This window comes from Tenrec ecaudatus, chromosome 5 (genome assembly GCF_050624435.1).
Source record: "Tenrec ecaudatus isolate mTenEca1 chromosome 5, mTenEca1.hap1, whole genome shotgun sequence".
Classification (NCBI taxonomy): Eukaryota; Metazoa; Chordata; class Mammalia; order Afrosoricida; family Tenrecidae; genus Tenrec; species Tenrec ecaudatus.
Window position 1 is genome coordinate 21,660,021 of NC_134534.1, and position 19,300 is coordinate 21,679,320.

The window sequence follows — 19,300 nt, forward strand, 5'->3', positions numbered from 1 at the left end:
TACATTTTTATAGACTTTTTTTAAACTGGAGTTTCATCATTTAGTAGAGAAATCTTACATCAGTATTTTTCAGAGAACCAGAATTCATGTGGGACAGGAAGGGCTTCTCAGCCCAGCTGGAAAACTCCATGCTGAGAGAAGAACCCAATCTCTCCTTTGAGGATCTATTATGTATAATCTGAGACGCCAGCTCTTCTTGGTAGAGTACGAAGGACTTACTGTAGACCAAGTAGTAGTCTGCAAAAGCACTTTTCATACAAAGGTTAACTCATTAAAAACTCCTAAATCCTAGCTGAAATCTCTTACCAAAATGCAATGATCAGGAAGTTGAGGTCTACCTAACACTTGAGCAGCCGTCTGAGCAAGGCTCACTGCTTGACCTTGACCTAGAGCAGGTAGCAGAGAAGCACCTGGTTTCCAAGTGTGTCATTCTGAAATCATTGCTCCTGCTCCTTGTAGAGGTAGAGCGTCACAATTAAACCAAACAGCTGATGGGAATTTCAGCTATTTACAGTAAGGCTCACATGGACTATTTTCTTCTTTCAAGTGGTTCAGGAGGTTTATTAAATCTTGAAAACGAAACTACACCTTAATTTTCATTAAATTGTGCCACACTGACAAAATTTTATATTTCCATCTAAAATAAAGATATTTACCTCTTAATTTTCTTCTAAGAGAATAATGCAATAATCAAAACACTCAGTGATTGAATCTGAAAATTTATTTACAAAATTAAATTGTTTCCCTTTTAAAAAATGATTATTCGTTTCATAAACATTAAACAACACACAAATGCTATGAAACTTTATTACAGTGAGTTTAAAAAAAACCAATAGCATTAAGAAAAAACATTAAGTAATGCAAAACCATAGTACGAAAATAGGAACTTAGATTACTCTGAGTGACTAGAATCAAAGTACATAACTACCTCTCTCCCAGGAGTAAGAGACAGGAACACCTGGGACAGCAAAAGGTACAGCGTGTGTCAAGCGGAAATCTGACTATCAGTTCCTCATTGCCAACATCGCATTTATATCCCAGATGAGGTTTCGTAATTGATCCATAATTTGCTTCAGCTGTTGGTTCTTCTGTTTGAGTTTCTGTGGAAAGAAAAGAATTTATTTAAAAAAATGCTTCATGAAAATAGACCATGAAGCTAGAAGATTAAAATGTCATGTTAAGACTCATAAGTTAACAGCCAGACAGAAATTAAGCTAAATGTTCACTTAAGACAAAGAACTAAAAACCTTTCCTGGCCCAAACCCACCAAACCCACTGCTATTACGTAAAGGCTGGCTCATGGCAACTCTATATAAGTTTGCAAGACGAAATCTTGTTGAGAGCACACAGTCTCACCTTTCTATTGGGGAGCAGCTGGTAGCTTTGAACTGCCGACCTTGCTGTTACAGCTGAATGCTCAAGCCACAGTGTTACCAGGAGTCCTCCAAAGCAATACTAAATTCTTACCCAACACTCAGATGCCGATGGCGAAGGGTCTTAACCCACCTGTTTCCACAAACACATCTAAGAATATAAGCTAAGCACTTACCGACGCACAGGTTTTGGTTTGTTTAAGAGAGCATGTAACAAGAGCACCATCTCCAGCCAGGTAATATCTGACTCTATCCGCAGAGCTTTGTTAAGTGGTTCTGACTTGCACCAAATTACGTCACCTTTCTGTGCCTCAGTTTTCAATCAGAAAAATGGGTATAAATGACCCGATCTCATGGAGTCACGAGGATTACATGATTTGCTACAGATAGTGTTAGAATCTGGCACATACAACACAGAAAATGTTTTTTGTAGGAACAGAGCATATATAACGGAGCCATTAAACAGAAAAATAAAGGATCATAAGAAAGCAGTGTCTGATGCAGCTGGTTGTTAAAAAATGTAGCGTATTTTTCCAACATGAAGTATGCCCTCCTGCAGGTTCTGAAAACAGGAATGTATGACACTCGGCATAATCACCGTCACAGCTGTAGCTGCGATTCGCTCAGCACCCTGAACCCCCACCCCCACCCCGGCACCTTCCTTTATGCCTTTAGGGCAAGCTGGGTTCCTATTAGCTCAGCTTTATAGACCCTTTACCTTTCTTAAAGCATCCTGCTTTCAAGTCCTACAGAGCCAAACCTGCTTAGGTAAAGCGATATCTAAATTAATTAATAACATTAAGAACTCCTGGTCAACATTTTTACTAATTATTATAATCATCGTAATAGTTATTAGGCAGCTTTTTAGAAATATTACATTTGGGGATAATATATTTATGCAGTTTTTAAGGTATGAGTAAAACACCTCCAGATATATTAGCATCCACTCAGTGTAAAGAAGCCTAACTTTTTGCATTTTAACTTATTAAAAAGCCGACTAAGATTAGGAAGTTGCTAATACCATTATCTTTGCTGTTCCACTTTTCGAATGCCCCTCATATAGTCTGTATCCAGCGTTTGCAAGTAGCAGGAAGTAGGTAGCAAAAAGGAAAAACTGACAAATTTATCAAGAAATAGAAAAGCAATGCATAGAGACTAGTAACCTTAATCCAACTTAGTTCATGCCTGAAGAGAGTAAGCACAACACGGTGCAGTGCCCGCGCCGGGGCTTGACCAAAGCCTGAAGTCTTTGGGAAAGTGACCGGGTTACCCAGATCTCCTTTTTAAGTTTTCAGATGACCCACTTTCTGAGTTCTGCCATCTTAAGAATGCGTGGTGGTCAGATACTGAATCAGCTGTGTACATTACTGATGAGAGGGACCCAGAAGGTTGGATGAGATCAGGAAGGAGGAAAAGTCCAGTACTCAGCCCACTGAAGACTTTCTGGGCCTAAAGATGAAGACTTGACACGCCCATCTACAGTCAGGATCGATGCACAAGCCACAGCCAGGCGTGACACTGGGAGGCTGGAGATCCGCGCTCCAGTGCCAACGAGGTCTCTAACTCGCTGCTTCCTCATCCATGAGCGGTGATGACGGTATGATCTAGCAGTTCCTTCACCCCTACCTCCCCGGTGGTTCCGCTTTGTTTATCTCCACACATAAGACCATGCTGACACCTGTGACTGAGACCAGGAGGTTTAGTGATCTCTTGGCTTCAGAAGTCAACTGTCCTTTAACATTACTTGCCTACTGATAGCCCGTCAGAGAGATCACTACACTAGCTGTGCAAGACTAGCTGACACCAACCCCCCACAGTTCTATCTTTTCAGGCGGCTGTGGAGAAGAGCTATTGGGTAAGAATGAAAGAACAATAATGCAACCGGATTTGTTCTTAAAACACCGCATTTGAATTTGTAAATTCCGATAGGAGTTGGCCTCCTTTGAATTTGATCACAGTCAAAGATTTCAGAACTTCTCTTTGAAATGGAATTCAGAGTTCACAGCACATTCCATTCCACAAATATTTACTGAGGGCATCTTAAGTGTTAGTCAATGGGCCAGAAGTATTACTGGAAGAAAAGAGAAGAAACAGCTCTGGCTTTGAAAAAATTCAAAATCAAGTAGGAGAGAGGCAGCGCCCACATGACTAGAATATGTACAACCTGCTCAGGCAGATGGCAATGGAAAACTACAGGACGCCGTGGGACTGCGAAGATGGAGCGATTGTCACTGATTGGCAAGATCAGAAAACAAGGACAATTATTTTCGGGTCCTGAGAAGTTGGTGGTGAGCAAACCATCAGGTAGAAGGATAATATGGGCTTAGTAGTGGGCTGCAGGTTTCTTATAAATATCCTTGAAATATTCTTATATAGTCTCATAAAATTCTTGAAGGGGAAGAAATATGGATTTAAACTTCAATGAAGAAGCAAGTGTATGGGATGCAGTCTCATGTCTCCATAAAAAGAGAAGAGGGATTTGGAAACAACTAAAAAAAAACATGCAAAGGACGATATGCTCAGTGGTCACAATTTCACTAAAAAGAATAACTCGAAGTAATAAAATTATATCCTTAGACATTCTAACATCTTAAAAATCTATAGCATTTGCAAATGGCTTCTATAATTCTGTGGGGGAAATGTGAAGTCTCTGAATAGGATTGTTTCCAAGATAATACTCGGCACCATCTAGTTGTTTCTGACAGAGACTCTGGACGTGTGACGTGCTCTTTGCATTTTTTTGTTTTGTTTTAATGGAAGCAGCTCTCTTGTCTCTCTCCCCAAGAGCTGTTGGCCTTCTGGTTAGCAGCTGAGAACTTCACCGATATGACAGAGCTCCTGGTTTACAAAGAACGAGTCTTGCAATTTTTTTCCCCCTGAAACAACATGAGATATTTCCACGGTACTGTTCAATTCTAAGGAGCCCTTGTGGTGGAGTGAGTTACAGGATGGGCAGTCCAAAGCCAGGGGAGGAGGTTTACAAGCTCAGAACCCACAGGAGCAGACCTACTTTGTCCTACATGGTTGCTCTGAGTTGGAACTGATTTTATGGCCATGAGTTTGTTTGGTTTATTCGATTCTAAGGAGCCTTGTGGAGCAATCTGATAGGCAGGTTCACACTTGGTTATTCAACTGTAGAGAGTGATAAAATCTTCTTTTAGAGTACTTGGTACATTTCTCATGGTTTTCTCAAAGTACAATACTCATTTGAAAGTGTACACATTTAATTAAAATTGCACAAAAGTTTAATTAAAGAAACAAAAAAGCCCATCACACAAGCAAGATATCTAAAGCCCAAACATGTCATGAACCTGTCAACAGCAAAGTTGACAGTCATGCTTATTAGTGGTTAGACTGTAAATACATTTTCATGATACAATATAGGGCTTAATATATACAATCTTGGCACTGATCAATTCCAGCAGAGGCTGACAGCTGCAATTTTCAAAATCCATCAGCTGTGCCTAATTTGCTACGTTAACAGGTGAATGTGTAAGTAGATATTTTAAAATATGCTTATGCTAAGTCACACCACGTAACTTAATATTCATACAAATGCTGTGACACTTAATCAGTGGCCAGCCTTGTAAAGACTTGCCACACACTACTCTCAATTTCATCTTTACGGTCAGCAGAATGGCTTTAGGCAAAGTACAGCGACTCCCGATACCTCTACAGCACACGACCTCCAGCACGTGTCTGCAGTAACTGCGAGGTGAAGATCCTAAGGTATATGAAGGAGCGAAGAGGTATTTAAAGGGGCCCCCAATCTAATAATTCACCTGAAGTACCGGCTACAGGTACTGGGGACATATTTATGTGGACTACAGTTTCATAGTACCGTGGCAGGCATCAGTGTTACACACACCGTGAGAACCTGGAGTGACCACACACACTACACAGTACTGCTCGGTACAACTGCAAGTTCATAATGAGATGGTAATGATCTGAAAATGCCTGAATGAGGGTCAGTAGGAAGGGGTACACAGCTGTTTGCTTCATGCACTTTGTTTAGCATGAAAAGAGAATGGACACTGTACTAACTTGCTGGGTACTTTTCATTGACATGCCAATAATATCATTTTGTTACGGAATATTCACATCTAGAAAGCAACCTATGCACTTCATGGTGGTGGTGGGGGGATTCAAAAAGTTTGTGGAAAAATGGAATGGAAAGATAGGGGGATTTTTCCATGAACTTCCTGACTATTAAGAGTGAAGGGGTGGAGTTTAATCCATCAATCTGGTCACAGATCGATGACTACATCTGGAGGCTCTAAGGAGATAAACTGCTTGCTAGAGGTAGGACACAGGCTCATTCCCTGGGAGGCATGCTTGCTGACAAGACACAAGGGATGACAGACAATAGAGTTGAAGGAGCCATGTGGAGACCCCTGCCCACACTGAGATGCCTCTACCACCACTGGATCCACAAGACTTTCCACCCACTGGCCTTGTTTTGGTGTCATTGCAGGTGTTGCATGAGTTCTGAAGAGGACTTTATAGACTGGTATCAGACATAAAGGCTAATATCAGACTTAAGAGATTTGATCTGGACTGGGCTCGGATGTTTTCCCAAGATTCAACTGCTCAATATTCAAAAGCTCTTTCTAGACACGAGTGTCTATGAATTTGTTTCTCTAGTCTACCCAGACTAACACAGGCTATTAGAAGATATAGCGTCTGGGATCTCAAAGTCTTGAAGTTAAACAAGCAGCCATCTAGCAGGAAGTAACAAAGCCCACATGGGAGAAGCACACCAACCTGTGTGATAAAGAGGTATGGTGTTGATGGGATTACATATCAGGCATCAGAAGACACAAAATAAACAACCATTTTGATGCAAACGAGGCGGGTCAGAGTGGACATCCTCTCACAGAAGGGTCACAAGGAAGGGACAAGCCAGCCAGAGTGCAGTGTAGCACTGACAAAACACTCAACATTCCTCTAGTTCTTTAATGCTTCTCTCCCCCACCCCCAACTATCATGACCCCAGTTCTCCCCTACAAATCAGGGTGGGCCAGAGCTACAATGGTACAGATAAGAGCTCCCGACACACGGAATCCAGGGCAGATAAATCCAGGGCAGATAAACCTCTCAGGACCAATGAGAGTAGCGATAGCATGAGTGTAGGGGGAAGGTGGGAACCGATTGAAATGATCGCCATAAACCACCACCACACCCCTCACCAGGGGGATGAACAACCGATATGTGGGTGATGGGAGGCAGCAGATGATATAAAATACGATAATAAAAATAATTTCTAAATTACCCGGCGTTCACATGGGGGGGGGGGAGAAGAACTGATGTCGAGGCTCAAGCAGAAAGACAATGTGTGGAAATGATGAGAGCAACGGAGGTGCACATGTGCTTGACAATTGATGTGTGGGTTTTATAAAGGTGGTAAGAGCCCCCAATAAAATGGTTTATTACATGTTGTTTTAAAAGAGCTGTAAGAGGTCCCAATAAATGATATATTAAAATAAAAAATATTTTAAAAAGTTTCCGAGAATGGAGTCACAAATTTGACAAATGTATTAAGTCTAATGGAGGGTACTCTGAAGGTGATAAGGTTGTTTTGTGAAAACATTTAAATATATATATTTTGGGGGGATTCCATTATTGCTGTTTGTTTTTTGGTAGGGGTACCCCCTCGTATAATTTCAAGAGAAGCTCAAGGCTTAGGATTGAATCTGTTTATTTTGAACATTCAGGCCGATTCGCTCCTCTGTTGAATAACGTCCAGGTAGATATTATCAACAAAAGCATGGCTTACCCCAAAGCTAAAGGCATGCAGAAGAACAAGTTCAAAGGTCAAGCTAGCTTAACCAGAGGGGCACTTCTCAAATGTCTGAAGAATAAATGGCCAAACAGAATTTGAAACACTATCTTTAATTCCATCACGAGGAATTTTCAGAAATACTGTCTATTTTGCATCTTAAAGTAACCTTGTTCCCAATCAACATCTGAATGAAATACACGGGTGAATGTCTTCCTGTGCCCAGAGCCCTAATAAAGAGGTAGGAGCAGACTAAAAAAGCGACAGAAGCAGGTGCCAGGCAGTGGCCATCATCCACAGGAAGGGCAGCACAGAGTGGGAGATGGCTCGGCAAAGGGGAAGAAGGGGCAACCCGGTGACAGCGCAGGAGGGATAAGCCTGAGGCTGCTTCACCAGGGCTAGTCTCCGGGCTTGGAACAAAGGGAACAGAGGAAAGGCAAGTTGGGCCCTAGGACAGCCCTCACCTACAGGTGACTGAGAACCTTCCCCCTCAGCCTGGCCCACCTGCCCAGGGACAGCTCAAGTTGGATGGCATCAGCACAGCAAAAGACAGGACTGAGGCGCCCAGACCCAACAAACGTGCTCCTGGGACTGTGGGAGCCAGGACACCGCTCACACTAAGCTGCCAGGAAGACAAGAGTGCATCTCCCCAAGCAGCGCTCTGGAAGATTCTGTCTTGAGGATACTAAAAACTACAGAAACAAACAAAACCCCAAACGGGCAGTTTCCTGATGACCTAGGACAAAGCTCCCCCAGCTGGTTTCTAGTGTTACATATGCTGAGGCTTCAAAAAGCTTGTGGAACAATGGAATGAAAGGAGAATGAAATGTTCCCCGTATTCTTTAAAGCTGCTGCATCTAAGTCGGTCAAGGTTACATAGCAAACGGAAAGGCCTGCACCAGTACCAGAGAACTAAATGCACAGGGGGAAAGAAACACAGATCAAGCAAATAAAACTAAAAGAAGCAAAAAAGAAAACAATTAAAACAATGGAAAACTTTAATACTGACACCAGAAATGTTATCTACAAAAAAGGGACACCTAAATCTTGTTAAAAAAATTTCTTAGCAATTTTGAAAGTTTATATGAAAGAATCCATGAATTTCTATAAGATAAATCTGAGAGGCCCAAATACAAATTATAGGGCACTCTAGGAAGAGGAAAACACACAGAAAGAAAAAAAGATTAATAAAAAAACATCAGTTCATGACAACTAACCACCATGCTGCCTGATGTTTGTAGTTGGCTGAACTTCCAGCTATTTTAAGTGGGAAAAATGACTAACAGGGGAGACTATGAAATGGCACATCAAAATGAATGGCCAGTTGTGTCAGGTACAAAATCTTTCTGAACAAAAAAGTTCATCTTGCTAAAAGACAAAATAAAATAAAAGTTCTAAATTCAATTTTCTAGTTTGAATGGATCCCTCTACATTGAAAAACAAAAGGCCCCCACCCCCCCCACCCCACCCCACGAGGGCGAAAGAGACCCCGAAAGCTTTCAGAAGAGGCTGCCGTCACCTAGAGAGCTCTACAGACTTGGAGACCCCACATAGGGTCTCCGAGTTGGCACTGATTGGATACAATGGGTTTTAGTGTCAATTATCAACAGAAACCCATTCTAATGGGAAGTGTTTTAGTGTCAATTATCAACAGAAACCCATTCTAATGGGAAGTCCCAACATAGGACAGGTTCTGTTCTGACAACTGACATGTCAAAGTATCGGCTGTCCCTGGATAAATGGGTAAGCGCTATTGCTAACCTGTAAGTTGCATTTGTAAATAAATTGGAACAGTTAAGATAATGTTCCTATCTAATGTGTTAGTCCAATGCTGGTCATTGTGTAGAGAATCTAGTATGCTTTTTTATACATGAAGAACATTTCCAGGCGTAGTAAAGCATCTTTAGCATAACACAATGTTTTGATGCATACCACAGAGTAGTGTCTGTTTGTTAATTATGAAACACTGTATGTGGCTCGCAGTTTTCACATACTAGGCTTTAGGGGAGTTGGTTGTACACAAACTGATGATTCGTAATCTAGGGACCACATGCAACTTCTTTTTTTTATAGTATTCATTACGATTGTCTTCTATTATCTGTATCTATACATTCTGTAAAATCTGCAAGGACGGCATGGCCATGCGACGTTTCCTTCTGCTGTGCATAAGGTCCCTCTGGGTCGTAACCCACCCAATGGCACCGAACAACATCTACAGATTCGATCTGGACGCACGACACGTAACATCTGACAGTGAGCATCTCTGGCTCATCTCACCAAGTGTGCCCTACCACCACACTGTATCAAGTACACATCACAGCAATAGACACACTCCAAAACAACACTGTCCCATCGTGCAGTGTTTTGTATCTTGAGTTAGTCCTAAGTGAGAGACTATTGGTACTTTTTAATAAATCAGTGCTTCCTATCTCTAGACAGCTGAACACGATTAACTCTATCAGATCTAAATTAACAGTCCCGACACCCTCCTCAGACCCTGCTAATGTCATTAGCCATTGTGACAGCCATCCATTACCATCACATTTGCTGCAAGTAGTCTTCTCATCGGTGTTTTTTCCTTTAAAAGCAAAAACATTACAATGCTTTCTCTATTTGTCACCACTTACCCATCTTTTTATTTTCTCCCGAGTTGTGAGATGTGTTTTCCTTAAAATTTCAATATTGTGCTCCACAGGTTTTTCCCAACTCTGAAATTCATTGTGACATCTGGTGTGACGTGAAGGCAAGCTAATTTCCCCCCAAAGGGTCTATTTCAAAGATGAATTTTCTCCTTCTCTGTCATATTTCCCACATACCCAAACGAAGGCAGTCTGGGTGGCTAGTCTTTAATAACCTGTCTATTCTTGTGCCAGCAGTACACCCTGATTGCTGACATTATAATATGCCACGTGATATACTTCCATTTTGTAGGAGAGTTCCACTTTATTACTCTTATTAGTTTTGATATCCTTTTAGATTTTCAGAAAAAAAATAGATTGTACTGACATTATACAAAATGCCTATGTATTACTTTTATTACTATTTATTATTACTTTGTACTTTTAAGAAAATTGCTGTGTGTTTGGGGGTTGTTGCTGCATTAAAACGATGAGGTAGTTGAGACGATTATTTTCTTTTCGGCATACCCTGTTCTGCTGCGCACCAGACAGTGTGTCTCTTACACAGTGAAGGTGGTGGCAACGCTGAGGCAGGAAAGTCGACAGCAGGTGCTCACTTGGTGTCTTTGGCACCGCTCACAAAATTTCACACGTTTCCAAATGCTATCGTATCTTAATAGACGCTCTCAAAGCTCACTGCCATCAGGTTGGCTCCTACTCGCTGTGGCCTTCAGTTTCTCAGACCGAAAACCCTTACGGGAACAGAGCTTCCTGTGTCTCCCCCGTGGCAGACTGCAGTGCAGTGTACTTATAAATTTTACAGGCACTGGCAAACCCCCAAATTCACGAGACTGGCCTGCATATGATCCTCGCTTTATTGCAGGGATCTGGAAACCGCCCGCGCGGCGTCACCCGGGTCTGCCTACAGCAAACAGTGCGCCACGCAGGAGCTTTCTGTCGCCTTCACCATGCAAACTAGCTAACATCTATTTCTGATCGCACAGAGGTTCTTCCAGCCTGCTTAATGTTTGTTGTTGAGATTGTGCATAAGATTTGGAATAGGCAAAATGGTTTAGAGCATTATAAGACAATATTCTCCATCTTGTATTAATTTTGTTACCAGAATTCTGAAGTGAGCAAGGAGAGCAGGAGGGAGTCCAGGCTTTTGCTGCCCCTCTCCCCCATCCTGTCCTCCCATGGTGAGCCTAGAACATGTTTAAGAACAAGGAAGACAGCAGTGAAGAGGTGGGCTGTGGATAACAATGATGAGTGGGCAGGGGCACCGACACAGTCACAGACGAATCACCTTCAGAGGGCGGGGCATCTCGACTGAGGAAAACAGAACCGGGAACTCTAGAGAATGTCTTCCAGATATTCTGAGGTGAGTCACCGCCTTTGCTCCAGTGGCCAACTATGTAAGAAAATGGAGTGACCTTTATATACGACAGGCAAATGTTCTTGGTTTTGGTGGATTAAGAGCGAATACACTGAAGAATTTATGAACTGGATTGAGAATTTCAGGAGGGTGTGTGAGAGAGACACAAAGAGAGGGAAAGGGAGAGAGAGACGGGTAGGTACGTACGTAGGTTTTGGAATGCAGAGGTTTGGGTAGGCCTGCCTTCTCTGTTTCATGAAAAGTACCTGAGCATTATCTTCTGATCTTTGGGAGTATTCAACAATAAATGCATTCAAGCTTGGGGATCTTGGGGTGGGGTGGGGTTGGCTAAGGCAATGCCTTGATCACTCCATTTTTAGGTGTTCCGACCTCCATGCCTTATTGTGCATGCTGGTCATCTGCTGCTCCAACCGTGCTGGTGCTAGGAAGCTAGCATTCTGCTTAGAAAGAGACAGCGAACGGACCGCGACTGAGTGCTGATGGAGGTTTCCTAAGAGCGTCGATCGCTAGCATTTTGTGGTGTCTCCTCTGACCGTTCAGACAGTATTTCTGCTTACCTTTCAGTTTGGGGATAGACTCTTAATACGTTCAGCGCGTCAGACACCACGACTCTCATTCGAATGGCGTTTGTGAGCCACATTAGAGTCCCTTGACGTTTTCACTGGTTAATTTCAAAATATAAAATGTACCAATGAATCACTCACTTTATTTACTTCGGCAATTTCTCTCCTCTCTTCACTGGCACACCGCGGCGGGCCGGCCCAGCCATCATTCTTCGGGCCATCTTCCTCCACATATGGGATAAGTTGCTGCGAGGGACAGACAGGAGAAGTCAGAATTATGACACACGGTCACAGCTACGTCGGTCCAGGCAATGTGCACGGACTGCGGTGAACTGCCAAGCTCTCCCAGTTTAAATAACAGGAAGGTTCCGTCCAATACAACCTACAACCATGGTTGTCGAAGGCCCGCATTCCCATGCCGGTGTCTCTTGCTCCAAAGCTTTCACAACATGGTTGTCACACATGATACAGCACCGCATACACTCATTCACTCAGCAGACATTTAACTGCCAGGCACTCGGTGGCACCCTGAAAAAAACAATGACAATTTGCTTGGGGTCGTGGCCCTTACAAAATGTACAGTTTTCCTTCATTTGCACTAGAGACAGAGGAACTTCGTGGATGGGCATTATAAAGACAGCTTCAAAAGGCATGGAGAACGAATCCACTATCTTTTCATCTGTTTCCCTACTTTCTGATGTGCCCTGCTAGCAACGGCAGCAGCGGGTCAGCTAGACCCGCTCCACTTGGCACACCTCTAGGGGTCTCCTTCTGGTTGCCAGGTGTTTTTTTAGGAGGAAAAAATCAGGTGGAAATTAAACTAAGGGACGTAAAGTGAAGTATGTATAGGAAAACTTACTTCATGAAGCCCTAGGTATCGGAAGGAAAGCAGTACAACCTCTTAGATACGACCCAGCGGAGCCCTGGTGGGACAGGTGGCCAAGCAAAACACCAGACATTCAAACCCACCAGTCACTCCGAGGGAGCACCTTACCCCTGCCTCTGTGGGCCACGAGTGGGTTTGGAGGCAGATGTGAGACGGCCATCAAGGACTATCTAGTCTGCCCCCTTATATCATTGATGTGGGAGCGGGGATAAATAACCACCCGGATTATCCCAGCAGCGCACAACTCTGTGGGAGAACAGGAAGCCATCTGGCTTGACGTCATCAAATTCTTGGAACAGCTTCCCATGCACCCACATCCACCCGTCTTCCCTTCCTCTCTCTGGATGCTCAGCTCTCCTTCCTTGGAAGGCAATCCGTCTCCCTTCTGGGCTGCCCGCTCTCCGTGCCGTCGCTACTCATGTCCCCGCTCTCCTTCTGGGCCTGCTCTTGTCTTCCTTCATCATTAGAAAACACGTCCTGGTCCCCCCATTTGGAGGAGAGGACTAAGAGCCCTGGGTCTCCACTCTTCTCCCAGCCACTGCTTCCCTCTCTTGTTCGACACTAAACTTCCTGGTAGACTGACAGTCACTTGCTGCCTCTAGTTCCTTCATTCTTGTTTAATCTGCAACCCACTACAATCTGGTTTCTGGCTGCCACCAATTCACTGACACTCTACTAAACAGACAAGAGGCTTCCTGTAGAGACCTACGGGCAGTGTCCGCTCTTCAATTTCCTTGACTTGCCTATAGCATCCAAGAACGGACATTTTCCTGATCCTTTACTGCCAGGCTCTCAGTGTGTCCGTCCCTTGCCCTTCCTTCACATGCCAGCAGCTCCAAAGGATGCACTGATCACATGAAATCCTTAATGCCCCTAAGAGCCGGTAGCCTTCAGCTGCCACTGTGTCCAGAGGTCACCAGTCAACAGGGTGGGCTGTGTCCATCAGAACACCCTCTACCTCATTAACATAACCTGCAACTTGGGTCTCCATCTGGAGAATGAGTTTTAACATGGAGGGACCCCATAGGACTAACCCTCAAATCTGAATTAATAACAGTGAAAAAACCATTTATGTGTAAAGTCCTTCTGCAAAAAATATTTTTAAAGTATTTCATAAAACTAAAAGGAGACATTAACAACATTGATAAAACCTGACAGACACGCGCCCCTCCCCCACCCCCCTTCTCTCAATCACCACCAACATCAACACCAGCAGCCTGGAGGTCAGAAAGCTATAAGTTTTTAAGGGGGGGGGGATACAAATAGTATTCATGCTACGTGTATTACCTAAATCACAATTTCAGCTGCTCTGGCCAAAGAATAAGCTAATATCATTTAAAAGCTAGAAATACAGCTACAGAGACAGCGCTCCTGCAACGATCCCCCTCAGAGGACCCACTGGTGCCCTGGAAGCCAGACTTGCCTCTACTGGGATGGGGTCCATCCCGCCGCAGTTCTCGCTGCACTTGTCGTAGACCAGCCTCAGCTTCCGGAAGAGGACAGAGAGTTGGCGGAGATGGTCCTGGAGCTTGGTTAACCGGTCTTGATATGTCCCCGTGTGGTACGTGACGCCATTGGGCAGCTGATCAGGCAAGGGACAACAAGGAAGACAGTAAGCAGTGAAAAAAAAAATCAAGTTAGTCAAGATTATCTATTGGACATAAGTAAAGCTAAGCAAGCAGAAACCAGCTCCATGCACTGCATAAAGGGTAAGAGCATCGCTCACACTTAACCCAGTGTCATTTAAAAAATTTTTCCCAGGAGAGCACCCCTAGTCTTCATGCAAATTTCAAGTGGCTACAGGATACATGGTTAATACGGAAACACTTGTCTAAAATGCTTAGTATGTGTATGATTGGCAGTATTTCCAAGGTTAATCCATCTATTTCAATAATACAGAGGGTGTTTTAAAAATGGAATCCTTTAAAAGATGCATTACTAAGTAAACAGCTCTGTGAAGTCCAGTGTTGCCAGTTATTACTGCCTCTTCTTTCCGCACGTGGGAATGTAGTGCGGGCACACTGTGCGTCTTTCCCAGCCAATCGTGGTGTCCCTCGTAGGGGAAGTCACACTCGCTCACATGTGTTGTGAGGTGTGGAGGAATCCAGCTGCTGAAACAGCTGCTAGCAACGCAAAATGGTGCATCCGTTTGGCAGCAGTTTCTTACAATGTTAAGCAAGAGAAAGCCACACAAAATTTGGAAGCAAATAGTCCCAGCCCCATTACTCAAAGCAGGCAAAGAGTAGAAGAAACGCTAATGTTCACGGCACAGGAAAACCAAAAGTCACCCCCAAGGAGCAGATTCTGACTCATAGTGAGCCTATAGGGTGGGGTAGAACTGCCCCCGTTTGAGTCTGAGACTGCAGCTCTTTAGGGGAGTAGAAAGTCTTGTCTTTCTCCCGCAGAGTGGCTGGTGGTTTCAAACTGCTAACCCTGTGGCTAGCAGTCAGCTGCATTGTAACCACTATGCAACAAGGGCTCCATGAGGGGCTTTGAAAGTTGTGAGAGATGTAGTTAAAAGACAATGGAATTCCCCTTGAACTTGTAGCACGATTGCTGTTAGTTACTGCCTGGTGTCAGCATGCTGACTCCAGGGCACAGGGACCCACAGGACAGAGTGAATCCAGAGGGCTCTCTAAGCTGCCTTTTCTAGGGAAGCACATCGCCAGGCCTTCTGCTTTCTAACTACTTCACTTGTGATTGACGCTTATGCACTTAATGATTTGTGCCCCCAGGTTTGTTATATTGCTCCACTCAGTAGTGAAGGAGAATGAACTACTGACCCAGGCTGAGAGAAAGGAGCCACACAGAAGCCTCGTGCCGTCAACAGACCTGCCAAAGCTGGAAACTGTGAGCTCAAAATCTGCCAAAGAATAACGCAAATATGTTCTCACTCTTCCTAATGCTGCGGCTCTTTAATACAGTTCCTCTTGTGGTGACCTGCCAACCACAAAATGATTTTCAATGCTACTTCATCACTATAATTTTGCTACTGAGATGAATTGGGCGACCCCCCAAAGGGGCCGCGACCCACAGGTTGAGAACCGCTGCACTAATAGACGCACCCTATCATAGGCAGAAAATGTGTTGTTGGTGGTGTCTCGTGCTATCATGAGGGTTCCGGCTCATAGCAGCCCTATGGACAAAAGAATGAAACACTACTGTGGCAGTTACCTAACCACTTGTTAACCTGGGAAGGGATGGAGTCTAGTTTGTTAACCAGGTGGCAGCTTGATGACCACAATTGGAGGCACAAAAGAGATAAACAGCTCACCAGAGGCCAGATACACGCTCAGCTTTGTCTTTCTGCCGACAAGACACATGAAGCTACGCTAGAGCCCTGGGGCTGGAGGAGACACATGGAGACCCATGCCAGCACTGAGACGCTTCCACCCACTGGCCTGTGATCTTCCTGCATTCAGCATCATTGCCTGGGTTGCCGAGCCTCAAGAGGAATTTATAGACTGGTATCAAACATATGGGCCACTATTGGACCTATGGAATTGGTCTAGACTGGGCTGGGATGTTTTCTTAATATACAATTACTCTTTATATAAAGCTCTTTCTTATACACGACTGTCTATGAATATGTTTCCGTAGCACTATCAGAATTATTCCTATTCTGCAGCCATCGTGCTGGTCCGTCGCATGCAGGGCCTTCATCTTTATCCCTGCCCCTCCACTTTACCAAGCTCCACGTGCCTCTCCAGGGACCAGTCTCTCCTAACATGTCCACAGTATGCAAGATTAAGTTTTGCCATGCTTGCCTCTAAGGTGCATTCTGGTTGCACTTCTTCAAGACAGATCCGTTTGTTCTTCTGGTAGTCCATGGTTCTTTCAATATTCTTTGCCAGCACTCTAGTGCAAATGCATGGGGTTTTTTTTTCTTCCTTTTTTGACTTCTAAATAAGTGACCCAAAAATTCAAGGCCATTCTATTGAGTCCAACTCTCATGGATTTCACTGTAGAATACAATTCCTTGTACAGATAAACCTAAACAATGCAAAGATACCCATGCACTGAAAGCAAATCAATGGGTGTTTGGAGATGGGCAATAGGTAAAGATTTCAAAGATGTATTACTAATCTTCTGAGGTGATGAACACAGTCGCTGTCTTGTGGTTTCATAAGTATGCACTTATACATGTTATGGATTTTTTATGTCCTCCCAAACTAAGCTACAAATCTCAACAGCTAATTCAAGAAATATCAGGTTTTCACCTTCTATGGAGTTGCATAGTGGCTATTGAGTCCAACCATTCTGCAGGAGAAAGAGAAAGACACCTCGTCTTGGAAACCCACAGGAGCATATAGTAGCTGTCTCTGAATTGACGTAAAGACAGTGAGTTTGGTTTGGTTTTACTGGTTCCTCTGCAGATTTACAGCTTCAGAAACCCACAGGGGCACTTCTACTGTCCTATGTGGTCACTGTGCGTAGAAATCAACTAGACAGTGGTGAGTTTGGTACGCCTGTGTATTCATCTCATTTGAGAATGGGTTATTTGTTCATGATCCAGTATCTCTGTAAAACAAAATAAAAAAACCCACCCTGCTATCTGGTCAATGCCGATTCATAGCAACCCAACAGGGCAGTGTACAACTGCTTCTGTGGGTTTCTGAGTCTTTAACTCTTAATGAGAGCACACAGCCTTATTTTCTTCCACTAAGTGGCTGGCGGTTTCAAACAGCTGACCTTGCATTTAGCAGCCCAATGTATAAGATGGGTCTCAAGTCTCCTTTGAGATAAGAAGAGATTAAACAAGCAAGGTAAGGAAGCGGAAACGGGGAAGATGGATGCTGAGCCACAGGGAGATTTCCAACTACGAAACAAACTGATAGAGACAAGCATTCCCCAGAACCTACACAGGGAAAGCTCCCTCCCTGGAACTGGAGCCCTGCGTTTGGACTTCCAGCACCTGTTGGGAAATGAATTTGTGAGAGCCATCTGCCTGTGCCAGTGTTGTTACAGCAGCACTAGAGAAGAAAACGCACGGTGTCAAATACAGCCAACTGAAGGGCTCAGGCATCGCAACCATTGTGAAGGTGGTGCAGAACCAGACGGTGTTTCCTTCTGTTGTACAGAAGGATCCCACTCAACAGCACCTAACAACCACAAAACTGCCTCCCCCACCCCCCAAAAAAGTTAGCAGAGCCTGCCTTCCTTAACTCCTGGACTCCTCAGAAGGGATTTGCTAGACAGTTAAAGTAATGTAACAGTGTGGCGATCCGGCTGGCATTGAAGTACCTGTGACATAACTTCTAGCTCCAGGGCAACACACAAGCCCTGCCACAGTACGACAGGATAACAGAAGAGCAGTACACTGACTGCACAACGCCTCTTTGGAGTGTTGAAAAGCTCAGAGGTTTCTTTGAGGAGTAAGGAGCTCCTGACCCAAGCCACGGTGTTTTCAATGCCCTCATGTGCGTGTGAAAGTTGGACACTGAATAAGGAAGACTGAAGAAGAATCGATGCATTTGAATTGTGGTGCTGGAGAAGAACATTGAAAGGACCACAGACTGCCTAAAGAACAAACAAGTCTATCCTGGAAGAAGTCAAGCCAGCCTGTCTCCTCTACTGTGGACAAGCTCTCGGGGGAGACCAGTGCCTGCACAAGGCCATCGTGCCTGGTAAAGTGGAGGAGCAGCGGGGTGGGGGAAGGCCCTCAGTTAGATGGAATGACACGGTGGCTGCACCCATGGGCTGGGGCATAGGAACACTTGTGAGGACGGCGCAGGGCTGGGCAGTGTTTCATCCTGTTGCACACAGGGTCGCTATGGGTGGGAACCGACAGCAAAGATACCCCCTCGCCACGGTTAGCAGAGTTTGAATTCCTTAACTCCTGGTGTCTTCGGAAGGGATTTGCTGGAGAGTCGGGTAACGTAATGAGGGTGGTGGAGTGTGACTGGTCCGTACTTTGAAAGGAAGGGGATCAGCACATCCCCGAGGAGTAGCTTACCTACGGAGAGAGGGAATTACCGGGCCGAATCGGCCTGGGGAGACCCGCCGCCAAGCCTCGGGGGCTGAGCGCGGAGGGGGAGCGCCTCGGACGGCGCCCCGGCGGCTCCTCACCTGCATGTTCCTCAGCAGCTGGAAGATCTCCATGGTGCGGTACACGATGTCCTGCACCGTCTCCTGGCCGATCCGGCACAGCGACGCCGTGTTCACCTCCCGGGCGCCCTGCTGAGCCTGGGGTCCGCCGAAGGGCCCGGGCGCCATCCCAGACGCCATCCCGGGCGTCGCCAACGGAGGCGTGGACATGGCGCGGCCTCGGGGAGCAGAGCACGCCTCAGACCGGCTCCCGGGCCGTCTTCCGTCCTGGCCCCCGCCTGCCCAGAGCGAGTGACCGCCGGGCTTCCGCGGCGACGCCGGGGAGCCACCCTCCGACGGCGGCGCGATTTCAAAACAGCGGCAACGACTTCCGCCAGCCGCGACGCACCACGTCACCGTGTCGCCACAGGCACCGCCCACTCGGCGTACCGCTCAGAACCCAACGCAACACGAGCGCAGACGCGATTGGTCCTAATGCCTAAGGGGGGAGGGATTGACGTACCATGAAACCAATCATCGGCTTTTTCCGCCCAAGAGGGCGGTACGACTGATGGGACGTTCCCTAGCGTCAGAGTCCATGTTAGCCCTCTGGATTGAATTTCTGTTTTGTGTGAGAAGCGTTTCTTTTACTCACGTA

The 19,300-nt window shown here is 45.1% G+C and overlaps 1 protein-coding gene across 1 annotated transcript; it reads right to left on the bottom strand.

Moving 5' to 3' along the window:
- Positions 1 to 702: 702 nt before the first annotated feature.
- On the bottom strand, positions 703 to 19,055 carry MED30 (mediator complex subunit 30). Its single transcript, XM_075549341.1, has 4 exons — positions 18,685 to 19,055; positions 14,039 to 14,197; positions 11,871 to 11,975; positions 703 to 1,100 (listed from the first exon to the last, which is right to left on the bottom strand). The coding sequence occupies exons 1-4, from the start codon at positions 18,871 to 18,873 to the stop codon at positions 1,005 to 1,007; spliced, it is 549 nt and encodes a 182-aa protein (XP_075405456.1). The 5' UTR covers positions 18,874 to 19,055; the 3' UTR covers positions 703 to 1,004.
- Between the last annotated feature and the right edge of the window lie 245 nt (positions 19,056 to 19,300).